Source organism: Ursus maritimus, unplaced genomic scaffold (genome assembly GCF_017311325.1).
Source record: "Ursus maritimus isolate PB19 unplaced genomic scaffold, ASM1731132v1 scaffold_8, whole genome shotgun sequence".
Lineage (NCBI taxonomy): Eukaryota > Metazoa > Chordata > Mammalia > Carnivora > Ursidae > Ursus > Ursus maritimus.
Window position 1 is genome coordinate 22103867 of NW_024426996.1, and position 14266 is coordinate 22118132.

The window sequence follows — 14266 nt, forward strand, 5'->3', positions numbered from 1 at the left end:
ATCTTTAAGTCAAAGTATGCAACAAACAAAACGTACAGAAAACAGATTTTCCCATCACAGTCTGTTGTTTTACCAAATAAAATTTTGAAAGCACATTCCTTCAGCCATTATAGAGTTCTTAAAATACAAAAGAAATTAAATCTGTAAGAAAGTCTAGTAGATCAAATGTTGTTATCAGGACCTTTATATTGGTGATTATGCTTTAAAACATCCCGTGCCATCCACCTCCACTCAGGCCACCTTAGAGTATTCTGACTTTTAAACTCCAGTTTTATTTCATCCAAAATGAATGGGATAGCTATCACATGCTATATATTTAAATTATGAAAATAAGGCTGCCCTTTAGAGATAGATAATAAATCCCTTTGAAAGCATCCCATCTTTTTGATAATTTTGCCAATGTAACTCAGTGGGGAAAGGCTTTCATGTAATCTAAATGTATGGACCTGAAATAAGCACATTAAAAATTGCTCATCATTAGCCATTTTAACTAATTCATACAAATGAAGATCACAAGAGATTAAACATTTACTAAATAAAATATCTGACGTTTAAAAGACTAATAATACCAAGTGCTGGCAAAGATGTGAATTGAAATTCTCATATATTGCTGGTGGGAGTGTGAAATAGTAGAGCTACTTTGGAAAACAGTGTAACAGCTTCTTACAAAGTTAAATATGCATCTACCATATGACCCAGCAATCCTACTCCTAGGTATTTACTCAAGAGAAACAAAATCGTATATTCCCACAAAGTCTTGTGTGTGAATGTTGAAAACAGATTCATAATAGTCGAAAACTGGAAACAACTCAAATGTCCATCAACTGGTGAATGAATCAACTGTGGTATATCCTTACAACGGAATAGGAGTCGGCAACAACAAAAAATAAACCACTGATGCATTCAGTAACACGATGAATTCTGTTATCAAAATCTTATGCAAAGTGAAAGTAACCAGACAAAAAGGATGCAGACTGTATAATTCCATTTATACGACATTCTGGAAAAGCCAAAATTATAGGAACAGAACAGGGCTTGGGGTTGTAATGAACTGAATGTTTGTGTCTCCCCAAAATTCATATGTTGAAACTCTACCCTCCAATGTATTAGGAGGTGGGGCCTTTGGGAGATAATTTGCATCAGATGGGGTCATAAGGGTGGAGCCCTCATGAATAAGATTACCTTTGAGAAACAATCTTTTCTTCCCTGGGCCTCTAAGGTCAGATAGGTGCAAGCAGAGCAATTGAGGCTCAACTCACTTTGTTAGAGGTTCCCTGCATCCCACTACTAAGAGCTCCCTGTGTCGCTTGGCCTTCTAACTCCTGCATTCCATTTCCCAGAGTTGAACATCCTGCTTTGGTCAGCATTACCTTGTGTTTTCTCTTCAGTTCTATTTTACTTCAGATTTTAATTAGTTAGTATGTGTATGTTTGTATGTATGTGGCCATGAATTACCTAAAGTCTATCTTACTGTTTCACTATTCTCCTTTTCTGAACCCAAACCCACTCAGATGAGCTAAAGATCACTTTTTCTCAGACACGCCATTAACTGGCTCAACAAGTCATCCTGCAGTTAACTGTGGGTTAAGATCCCTGTCCCAAGTCAGGCTGACTACCTCAAATCTGTGACTTTGAGAAGTGGGTACCTGTGTAGCAAGAAAAACAAGTTTGGGAACCTTCCCCGGCCCTATTGTTTTGCTTCTCATCCCACATTGGCCCACGGTCTTCCTGTTGCCCTTTCAACCCAAGAGTGGCTTGAACCTTCTCAAGCTTTGATTGGCCCTGAAGAGGATGGTGGACAAAAGGGCTGAGGTAAGGAATACAATTAGGGCTAAGCAAAGTTTAGCCCTAACTGTCATGACTAAGACCATTTGCTTAGGCATCAGGAGGCCTTAGATTTGAATTCTGGTTTTGTCTCTTACTAGTTACGTGATTTGGGACAAGTAAATGTCTTATTGCCTCGGCTTCTGTTTCTGTAGAATGCAGCTGGTGAGATCTACTCCAATATAGAGTCAGCATAGTATGGTGATTAGAAGCATGAACTCTGCCTGGGTTTGAATTTTGGTTTGTTGTTTAGTAGCTGTATGGCCTTGAGCAAGTCACCTAACCCCTGTGTAACTAACAAATTCTACCTCTGTAAAATGAGGGTTCTTCATGGCTATCAAGGTAATAGTACCTGCCTCATGTGAAACGGTAATATTTCTTATTTGAGGATCCTGAATAATCATGTAGCTGCATTGTCAAAGACCAAAATAAAACTTAAGAGTGATATGATTCCTGACCTCTAAAAGTAGAAATCTGAAAAATGCTAGAATACTGGATTTTGATGGCATTTTATAATCCTTTGTGTGTGTGTTAAAGAAAGAAACACTGAATTGTAGACAACAGAAAATGTAGGATGAATAGGTTCTTTACTTCCATCCAAGAAATCTATTTAATAAAAATAAATAAAAAAACAAAAAGAGCAAACGAAATCAAGAGCCAGATATAGCTTCAAACCTGGACATGCTGAAGTGGGTCCCCTAAAGTGGCAAGAGGAATGAGGGACGCTAGGACAGTGGAGCTCAGCCCAGGAGAGCCAGGTTGCATCCAGGGAAGGAGAGGATGGGGGTTTAAGGATCTTCTTCTGTTTGTCCAACCCAGTGTAAAACTTTGTTAAAGGAAACATTGGAGATTTTAAGAATCAATATAATGAGACAGTGAAAATAGGTTTTGGTAAGAGTTTGGAAATTTCTGGAGGAAATATCAAGGAAAAGAGACTCTCATAGTCAAGCATTTTCTCACTGTGTTAATATCAGGAATAAATTCACTCACCCATTGCCACATAATTTAGATCTTCTGTAAAAGGCAAGTATCATGCAAATAGAAATTAATATGATGAAATCCTACTTTTCATTGTGATGAGTCAGAGAATGTCTACATTTGAGCAAATGCTCTGGTAAGAATGAGTTGCTCATAATTAAGTAAAACGTTTACTCAAGTTTATTGAATAGCATTAGATTAATAAGAAGCATTAAAGAATCAGGTACCAGAGACCAAGAAAAAAAAAGTCTGTGCAAAAGATGTGAGTAAAAAATGTTCGTCAAAGCAAATGTATAAAAGAGTACATCTGAACATCAGCTTAAATGCTTTTCCTGAATATTCTATGAATTTAAGTCTAGGGATCGTTGAATGTTACTAGTTTTTGTATATGACAGTAAATCTCATAAAAGAACTCTTAGAAGTAGGACCCCATTTCTCTCAATACTGAGCTTTTAAACGGAAGATACCAACTATGAGAGCCCTCTGTCTCATAAAATTCCATGGGTTTCCCAGGCAGGTTTCAAGTCTCTTATGGAAGACTGCTTTTCTTACAGTGTAAAATGATTGAAATGAATTCCATCATTTCCTTCTTAACTCAAGCCACATGTTCAGATTTGAGGTTTAAATTCTTGTTCCCTTATTTTCTAGAAAAAAATTTAGCACTAAGCAATAGGCATACTATTAAAAGAAACTTATGTGATTTATTACTAAGTAATTATCCTCAAAGAAACTTTCCTCTGTGATGAATGAGAGTGCACAGCCCAAGTATATAGGGTACCATATTTTTCAAAAAGCCCAACTTGGCCCCATCAGCTGCTCTAGGGATATTTTTACATATATTTTCATGCTTGCTAATATGGGGAAGTTCTTTTTCTTGGAAAGATTCATCCAAATACAAAACTAAAACTCAGAGCCGGTTTGGGGAGAATACAGGTGTCCTTAGTGGGGATATTGGCATCACTTGATCCTTTTCTTAACCACTGGAGCTGGCCGAGTTGAAGGAGCATTTTTTCTGTAATAAAAAGAAAAACAAGAGTCGTGTTTATTTTTTATATTTTTTTTATTATGTCATATTAGTTACCATACAGTACTTCATTAGTTTTTGATGTAGTGTTCCATGGTTCATTGTTTGCGTATAACACCCAGTGCTCATTGCAATGCGTGAGCTCCTTAATACCCATCACCATGCTAACCCATCCTCCCACCCCCTTCTCCTCTGAAACCCTCAGTTTGTTTCCTGGAGTCCATAGTCTCTCATGGTTCATCTCCCTCTCTGATTCCCCCCCCTTCATTTTTTTGTTCCTTCTCCTGATGTCCTCCATGCTATTCCTTATGTTCCACATATAAGTGAAACCATATGATAATTGTCTTTCTCTGCTTGACTTATTTCACTTAGCACAATCTCCTCCAGTTCCATCCATGTCAATGCAAATGGTGGGTATTCATCCTTTCTGATGGCTGAGTAATATTCCATAGAGAAAGCTTACTAGAAACCGGCTTTCCCTTAAAGATGTCAAACAAGGAATATTGTACATATTGGCTTCCAATTTAATTTATTGAGCTATTGAAATCAGTCACCCTTACTCATTTGAAAAGAGACAGTGAAGAATGGGTATTTGTCTTTGGAATGTCTCATAAATTTAAAATGGTCTCCATTTTGACTGCCCATCAAAAGGAAACCCTTCAGTACTAATTGGAATCTGGAAACCCTTGGAATGCCAGACTTACCTCTGTAATATTTTTACTAATTTTTGTGTCCATTTGAAGTGAGGGTTCAAGCATACAACTGACTTATTCTTCTTCCAAATTCTGGGGGGAAAAGAAACAAAAATTAAAAAAAAAACAGTGTTACATTTTCATCAATACTGCACTTAGGGAACTTGAGTATAAAAATATTCCTGGATGAAGTAAAATTGGAAGTGGGCAGTTTAGGATCTGAAGTAGGTGACTTGTAGTATGAGTTCTGAGGAGCAAGGAAAGCCTTTGCAGAACAGTCGTATGTGAGCCCGTGGAGCTGCAGATGAAGTTTCTAGAATCTCAAGTGTCAGGGGTTAATACTTTGCTGACAGTCTTCCCATGAATTGGAGGTGGACCAAATAGCTGACTCCAAGATTGGCTCCCTTAGAAATCTGTATCACAACATCTTTAAAATGTGTTTGTCTATTGAGCTTGGGAGAATGAGTAAACTCTAGAAACCACTCTCTTGAGGAAATTTTATTTGAAAAAAGTTCAATGAAATTTAATGTGGGAGAGTGACATCTGCATTTTGTTGAACCTCTAGTTAGTGAGGCTTTCACTGCTCTAAGAGATTCGACGACAACAAAAGCAGCCATGATAATTCCTAGCTAATATTGATCAAGCACTTACAATGTATGAGTCACTGTGCTCAGCAGGTGGCATGAATTTGCTCGATCTCACACAGATCCTATGCTAGAGAACTATTATTTCCTCACATTCACATAAGGAACTTGAGGTGTAGAGAGTTTAATGACTTGCCCAAGACTGCCCAGCAAATGCAGCAGTAGGGCAGCACCCAGATGAAATTATCCATCTCCAGATAGCCACCACTCTACACGGGCAGGATCCGAATGGTTATCAAGTGCTGGACACAGCGTCAAATATTTTACCTGCAGTGGAGGATGTGAGGTCTCCCAGGTGATAGCAAACTGGGACACTCAACTCTCTATTGGGGTGGATGTTGAACAAAACAATTTCTTGACATTTACCTTAGTTATGAAATAACAGCAAGGATCCATCCATCTAGCTTTGAAACTCTACCCTTTAAATGAATCTTAGAGAGGTCAGAGGTCATAGCATTGTTGCGTTCTTGGGCAGAACCTTCCAGTTCTGTTTCGGAGTTCATGATGGAAAATAAATTTCTGACCATCTGGACTCACAGTGTTTTTATCCTGATTGCTATGAGTTTCTCATAATTTCCAGCTTTTTTTTCTATATCTGATTAAAATTCAGAAACACAGAAATTTGGGGAGAAGATATAAAATCAAATTCTTGTCACTTCAAAATGATTGAAGTTAACAAAGAGAAAATTAGGATACATTACTTCCTCAGGTTGAGAGGTGAGAGATGACTCACAGTAGAGGAAATGTAATTTAAGAAGAAAGAGAGAGAGAGTCTCAGTTTTCTACATAGCTAGAGGAACTGCTCCCAAATAGGTCATGGCTAGACTTGGCATCTTGAGGTTTGTTTGTTTGTTTGTTTTTTAATTCAATCGGCCAACATGGAGTACATCATTAGTTTCAGGTGTAGTGTTCAACAATTCATCAGTTGTGTATAACACCCAGTGCTCACTGACATCTCTGAGTTTGAGGACAATAATTGTGGTTTAGTTAGAACCTTCATTGGTGAAGACATTAGGGAAAGCATAATGCTTTTTTAATGAAAAGATTTCATACATATTTTTAATATCCCATATATTTTTTTTTTACAAGTTGAATCCAACTAGGGCGAGAGACCCAAAGCACATAGCAAAATGGGACAAACAAAAAACAGCTGCTTACAAACACATCAACAGTCTAAAGAAGTCCAAGGGAAGGGTAGCTAATGAAAATGAACTCAGGGATGCCCTGAGAAAGATGCTATACCTCATACTTCAAGGTATTGCGGGGGCTTGGTTCATAAAGACAGAGTGAAGAAGGAGAAATCAATTTTCCAAGTAGTTATACACAAAAGATCTGTAGGCGCTATTTAAAATATTAAGTGTAACAATCCAGCATTGGTTGTACCTCTGTTCTATGCCAGGGAAAGGATAGAGCACTGGGGAGGAGAGAAACAAATAAATCTGATTCCTGTGTATAAAGAACTTATCTTCTGGTGGAAGTGGGAGAGAGAGAGAGAGAGAGAGAGGGAGAGCGAGCACCACAAACCTGATTGTTCCAACATAGTGATGCTATAATCACAGCTAATATTTACTGAACATTTATTACATTTATTACTGTGCCAGACACTGTACTATGAGCTTTATATGCAATGTGTAAATTCTCATTTGATGTACCATGAAAAATGCTATGATAGAAGTGTGAACAGATTTCTCTGAAAGCACTGAAAAGGAAGGGTCACTCACTACATCAAAAACTAATGAAGTACTGTGTGGTAACTAACATAACATAATAAAAAAATAGATACAACATTTCAGTAAAAGAAGATACCTATTGAATTTCTTGCAGCCACTACTGTCCCCTTAGCCTAACTCTACAATCAAAGTTGATCTTAAAGCTAAAGGACAGTTCCGTAAAACAGATGTTCGGACCAAGGACTGTTGTGAATACTTATTTTCTTGCTCTTTAACTTCTGGGGAGCAAAGTGTCTGCTTCTGCTGGCAATTTGAATTTGGCGGAGGAGAGAAGAGGCTGGGTGGGGGAACACCTGGGTGGAGTCCTGGTTCTGTCGATTTCTAGTGGTATGCCTCAGGGCAGTTCATTAACCTCCCCAAGCGTCAGTTTCTGCCTCTGTAGAGGAGTGATATAGACACTAAGGTAACTTAATAGGGCTGTTAAAGGAGTAAGATGAGTGAAGTGTGGAAAGCGCTTACCTCAGGGCCACTGCAAAACAGGTATTTAATAAATATTACGGAGTCTCATTATTAGCTTGAGAATTGTTAGCAATTCTCAAAGTAAATCACTTTGAGATTCTTGAGTAAGAATTCTATGTTGCATACCTGAACAATACTGAAAAGATACTATGTGGCAACGTTGGATCTGATTCTCGAGGGAAGAAAAGCATCACATAAGCATTTCTCCTGCAACTTACATGATTTCTTTGTTCGGGCACCCATTCCCAGGGGGGAAGACCTGAAGCTTGTCGATGTGGTGCATCGGGATAATGACTGAGGCCTCTTGGATGCATTTGCACTTTAAGTTGGTATTGTAGGCCTCCAGAACACCTGTAAACACAATCAGTTATTTTAATCCCCTCGGCATACAACGCAGAACTTGAATTTAATGACGAATCTTTCAAGCGGCGCATTTGAAGATTTAAAAATTTCAAGTCGGCGCTTTGAGTTGGTGTATTTCTGCTTGTCTTGGCTTATTTTTAAACATTTTCTACCAAAACCTGAAAAATAAAATCAGCTTTCGAAAAACACAACACCTTTTGAAATTCGTGATGGTGTTATATTGGTGCTCAGGCGACTGTCTATATAATAAAATTTGAAGGCCACCACTCTGGGGACTTACAACTCAGTTATAATTAATATAGTGTCAAGTCAACTGATCTTCCCTCCAAACACATAAAAACCGAAGATACGAATTCCTTACAGTGTCCCCTGAGCAATACTACGCTGTAACAGAGTTCTCGCTCTTATCACACTTGAACCACCCCTTCCCTTGTCTCTCCAAGGAAATACCGCAGAAGAGATTTTTTGTTTTTGTGTAACATGCTGGTCCACCGTATCAGCTGCAAGTCATTACCAACCAAAGGCCAATAATAAAGATTCCAGACTATTTTTATTCAACAACACTGGTGATTAGTACTAAGTACTTTTATGAGTAATCTATCTCATGTATTTTAATGAATTCTACCCCCTTTAAACCCAACGCCTACACCATGCTTGACATGTATTGGCAAATAAAAAGGACCTGGCTCTCAAGGCATTTACAATTTGGTGAAGGAAACCAATGAACAAAGACTAAAATGTCACGGAATGTTGTATTTCACACCCAAGATCCAAACTGCACGATGGGAACAGAGGACTTTGCCAGGGCAATGGGAAAACTTTATGGAGGAAGAAAGAGATAAAGGTCTTGAAGAATAAAAATAGCATGTGAAGCAAAATAAAAATTGAAAAACAATTCCTTGCACTTTAAGAACAAAAATTTGTCTTTTATACCTGAGCAGAGTATATCATTCTGCATATGCTTCGGATTTCTGCAGCTGTATAAAAATTTACAACTTCAACTGCATATTTACCTATTTACACAAACATAGTCACCCCATTTGGACTTGGAAGTCTGCTCGTTTGCAGAAAGCACGTACCTAAGTACCCGTGTCGTGTTTACAACGGCTCATGTCAGAGCTAGCCATATAGAATCGAGCCAAACATTCCCTGCAGGAGACCAATCTGTTGAGGTCAATTATCTTTAAACCCTATAAAGAGTTTAGTCAGAAGGGATAGCATTGAAAGGCAGAGCAAAGAAGATACACACGGGGAGAATTAGTTACAGCAGAACTGAATCTGAAAAAGACCAGGAATAGACAAGCCAAGTATAAGTCACACGGACGCTGGACTTCAATGTCTCCATCTATGGATAAGAATCTTAACAACATACATGCTTCTAGCTTCTAAGAGTTAAATCTCTAAGCACCTTACTTTTAGAAATCTAGGAACAGTTGAGTAGTCCCCCCCCCACAGTCATATTGCTCCCCATTTTCTAATTAAAACAAAAAAGAAAGAAAGGAATGGCGAAGACTATTTCTGCACAAAGCACAATGATAAGGTATGTGAAAGTTCTCACCATGGACAGGGGGGAGGCTGCAGACCAGCAGTATGAGCAGCAGAGATCCCAGGGTGAACCTCATTCTGCCTCAAGGTGGAGTTCAGACTTCAGCTCTGGGTCTAAACTGTGGGTTCTGAGCACAGAGACTCCTATTTATTTATGCCAGTGAGGGCCCTCCCACTGCCTTTGTCTCCAATAGGTCAGCTGTGTCATCATTTTTAAAAGTCCCCAAATACTGCTGAGCTTGCTTTTTTTTGAACTCCCCTTGCAAATTTTATGAATTGGCTTCAGAGCACTATAAGTATAATGAAATAGTCTTGAAAATGTAGACTATAAATGGTAGGGATGCTGCAGAAATTTGGGGGTGGGGAGAAAGGGAAAAGACATCAGACTGGCAGTTCCACAGCACTCTCTTTAGAATCACTCTCTGTGGTCGTGGCTTTGATTGCTTCTCTCAGGAAAGGGTCAGCAGGCCTTCTCAATGACATTTGAATACATGCTCCCCAAATTAGAGACTCTGTCGAGCTCATCCTTGTGCCCCTGTCCCCTGTAAGAAAATCTAGCCTTTGGCAGGTGCTCAGTAAATATTTGCGGATCTAATGAATGTCTCCTTATGTACAGATTCCTATGCTGACTAGGTTACTGTTTTTCTACCAGACTTTCCCACTTTTCATTTCATTATCTGAAATCTGTAATTATGTATGTGATTTGACCATTGTGGAAATCCTGGAAGGGGCAAGTATGTGTCTCCTCATTGATGTGCCTGTGTCTTGAAGGAAGGGAGGCAACAACTTCGAGGAGAATCTTTCTGTCTCTGGGATGCAGGTTCTTGAGCTTGAAAACCAGGTGCAGTTGCAGGTATCATGAAAATTTCATCAGATGCTAAAGTCAATACTACAGTTTTAACAAAGCATATGGGCAGTTTGGTTTTGATCCTGCGAAATAGCCCATGAGGACCATGAGCCCATAGCCTTAACTCCTCTGCCAGGCGCTCTTTGATTAAAAAAAAAAAAAAAAAGTGGAGAAAGTATATGGACAATGGGTGGTTTGGCCTGGAGAACCACTGGGCTGCCCTGGGAGTATGCAGGTATGGATATATGAAACCAGACCCACTGAACCACTGAAAAATCGAAGGTTTGGCTTCCTAAACAACTGGATTTTTGCTACTCACTTAGCATTGTGTATGTTCAGCATCTCAGATGCTCCTCGGTGTATGGGCTGGGGGTTGTGGTGATGTCACACAGCCCTTCAACAAGCAGTTCTCCCCTTGGCCTGAGTGACTGCAGTGACTGAAACTCATCAGTGTTGAGGCAGCCTTCCCAATGTTTGCACAGGTCTAGTTGCTAGAAAGTTCTCCCGTATGCATATGTGAAAGCTGCTTCCTTAATAGTTCAGCCAGTTTCTCCTAATTCAACCCCTTATCACCATACGAAAACAATTCTAAATGTTCTTTCATAAGATAGCACCCCAAATATTTGAAGACACTGTGTGTGCCAGTTGGGTCCCTCAGGAAGCAGATGTTAAGATGGATGTTAGAGTAAAAGAAGTTTCTGTTGTTGTTGTTATTGTTGTTGTTTTCAGAATGACTCCTGTTGGATAAAAGTGGGGAGGAGCACAGGAGGGCAGGGAGAGCCTCAGACTGCAGTGCTGATCCCACAAAGTCTGTGACAAGCTGATGGGGGTGTCCTGAGAAAAGACTATTAGAGGAGCCCCACAGTGGGCAGAAATATCCAGGTCCTGCCACCCCTGCCATGCTCAGTCATTGGGGCTTCTCAGAAACAGCATGGTCTCTGGTAGAACGTGCAAACAGATCCTGGGGATGTTAACAGCTGGAGGCTGTCAGCTAACTGTACTTCTCGTGGCTGGCCAGAAAGTTATTTCTTCAAGGGCGATCTGAGCAGTGAAACTCCGTGGCTCTCACACGGGGTTATGAACTGGAGGTTAAGAGCACAGACTATGGAGTCACCCGGTCAATGACTTTGGACAGGTCACTTAATTTATCTATGTCTTATATTTACCGGTTTTCACACGGGGATAATACTAATTTTAAAGGATTGTTTGGGGAATGAAATCATACAGTACATGTAGAGTTCTTGGTAGAGTGCCTGACACATACAGATAGTCTGTTTGTCCATTCATCCGTCTATCCATCCGTCTGTCCATCCATCCAGTATCAACCACGTCTTAACTAATTTCCACTCTAAAACCCACATGTACACACTTCGAAGGTAAATATTTCTAGGTCCTTTAACTTATAGCAGTTTGAAGTTCTCTCGGCTTCTTCTTTTCATCACTTATATTCAAAAAGATAAACCACCACCTGATTTATCTTTTTTGAAATCTGTTAGGTCTTTTTCATTGTTTCCCCTAAATCATGACTGCTCGTCTTTTTGCCCTCCCATACTTTCGCTGACTCACAGATACTCATATGCATACTTGTGTACACACACATCTAAATACCCTAGTACCCCAAGTATGGTTTTGCCAATGCAAACTAGAGGAAGCCCATTACCTCCTTTGTCCGAGGCACTATTCTTCTATTAATGCATTCCTAGACTGAATAACATTATTCTGGTCACTTACGTTTAGTAGGTAGGCAACGGAATTTGTTTCTTTTGCAAACGGCCGGTTTCTGACTCTGTCTCTTTCATGTCACTCTTGCGCAGTTTGATTTGGGAACCAAGTGTAGCACTTTTACATTTGCCTTTGTTATGTGTACTATATATCTCCTTGTTAGAACAAAAATGAGTGATGCTGACAAGAACAGAAAGAACATAGCGACAAAGGTACCTGAAAGAGGACTCTGAATAAATCTAGGAAATTCCCCAATTGGCTCTTGTTAAAATAGGACCACTGGGTCAAGGAGCTAATTCCAGAGCAATTCTAAAGTTTGATTTTGGTCCTTTTAATGCTCAGAGTTCTGGATTTAGCTTATACTGACTAAAGGAGTCTTATACCTGCCTGCCCCAAGATGGGGTTGGAGGTTGGGAAGTCAGATGGTTCTAGAAGTTTCAAGTATGACTCTCCATGATCTCATTTATAGCAGGGGTAAAAAATTGCAAAGAGTTTGAATCCAAGAAAAAAAAATGAAACCAATGGATTTAGGGCCCAAAGGGATTTTATTTTTAAAATAGCTCTTATAGATACCTTTCTTTAAAAACATAAAAACACATGGGGCCCCAGGGTGGCTTAGTCGGTTTAGCGGTTAAGCATCATCTGCCTTTGCTCAGGTTATGATCCCAGGGTCCTGGGATGAGCCCCCAGGATGAGCAGGGAGCCTGCTTCCCCCCCTCCCCCATCTTCCTCTGTGCTTCCCCTCTCCCTCCCCCTGCTCGTGCTCCCTCTGGTCGTTCTCTCTCTCTCTCTCAAATAAATAAATAAATAAATAAATAAATAAATAAATTTAAAAACATAAAAAACACATAACTTGGTTTATGATTTTTATGATCAGATATATTAAAAACAAGAAAAATGAGAAAATTATGGGGAGGGTTCCCCCTCCCGACTTTGGAAATAAACCAGATTTTCTCCCCACACCAAGAAGAGCTGAGTAGTCTTGAGCACCGTAGTACTCATGGTCCATGGACTAGCACCATCAGCTTTATCTGAGAGGTTGTTAAAAATGCAGACTCTCGGGTCACTTTGACAGGATTCCTAGGTGATTTAAATGCGCTGTAAAGTCTGAGGAGCGCTGGTAGCAGAGCACGAGCCACAAGCATATGCACATTGTCTTCAGAGAAGTGTTTGCCAGGTCATCTCCTCAGGGTATGAAGTACATACCTCAGAGTGTGGTGTACAGGGCAGGCGCGCCCACTGACAGCCAGATGCAGAGTGTGACATCAACAAGAAAGGTGTTTGTTTGTTTGTTTGTTTGTTTAGTTAGTTAGTTTTTATTTGACAGAGAGAGACAGCGAGAGAGGGAACACAAGCAGGGGGAGTGGGAGAGGAAGACGCAGGCTTCCCACTGAGCAGGGAGCCTGATGCGGGGCTCGATCCCAGGACCCTGGGATCATGACCTGAGCCAAAGGCAGATGCTTAATGGCTGAGCCACCCAGGTGCCCCAAGAGAGGTGGCAGAACTGGCCAAAACTAGCTAGCTGATAGGCATTGAACAGAGGATCTATCATAGAGTTTAAAATGATGAAAGGATAAAATTCTTACAATTTTACGTAGCTTGTAATAAAATAGAAGGTAAGATAAAGATCACTTTGACCAAATTGACAACATTTTCTTCTATGCCATTTAAAAAGCAACTCAAGTAGAAAACAGAAACTTACTTCATTCCATTCACAAATGTTTTACCCTGCTAAAAATCTGATATCTAGTTGCTTCCAATAGATTGCTGGCCGGTAAGAGCTCATGTTCTGAAATCAGACCATCGACGTTTGTATCCGCCTCCAACACTTACTTGCCCTGTTGTGGTCCTCAATGCTCGATTCCTCCTGTATTAATAGTATTAATTACTGTAATACCTTCTTAGAGAGTTCTGTAGGGAACATGGTGCCAGGAAAGTGCTTTGCTCAGTGTTTGGGCAAATGGCAAACACTCAATCAATGTTAGATTTTTTTTTTTTACCTTTGTGAAAACACAAAAATGTATTAGTTTTTCATTTTTTTCTATTTAATTAAATTAAATTTTAATTTTATTTTATTGTGGTAAGAATACAACATGAGCTCCACCCTCTTAATACATTTTTAAGTGTACCATATGGTACTGTTGATTATCAGTACAATGTAGTACAACGGGTCTCTGGATCTTATTCGTCTTTTTAAAGAAGCAACTTTGGCTTAGTTTGTAAGTCAAGCTCTTGACATGAATTAAAGTGTCATTTAGGTTTGCATTGGACATTTGATTCCTTGAATTTAAAGGTCCTCTGATCAAAAGGCTGTTCCTCTTTGAGACTGATCACCCACACTTTATTTTTACCCACTTTCAACAAAAATATTGATCTATTTTCCCTAAGGAGAGACCCCTGGAGGTTTGTATTAGTTACAGATGTATGGTCTTACAAAG

At 39.6% G+C, this 14266-nt stretch overlaps 1 protein-coding gene across 1 annotated transcript; it reads right to left on the bottom strand.

The window, feature by feature from the left end:
• Window positions 1–3084: 3084 nt before the first annotated feature.
• Window positions 3085–9369, bottom strand: CXCL13 (C-X-C motif chemokine ligand 13). The gene is made up of 4 exons (XM_008693261.2): window positions 9273–9369; window positions 7570–7702; window positions 4531–4611; window positions 3085–3814 (listed from the first exon to the last, which is right to left on the bottom strand). Exons 1-4 carry the CDS (start codon window positions 9334–9336, stop codon window positions 3760–3762), a joined length of 333 nt encoding a protein of 110 aa, XP_008691483.1. The 5' UTR covers window positions 9337–9369; the 3' UTR covers window positions 3085–3759.
• Window positions 9370–14266: the final 4897 nt, after the last annotated feature.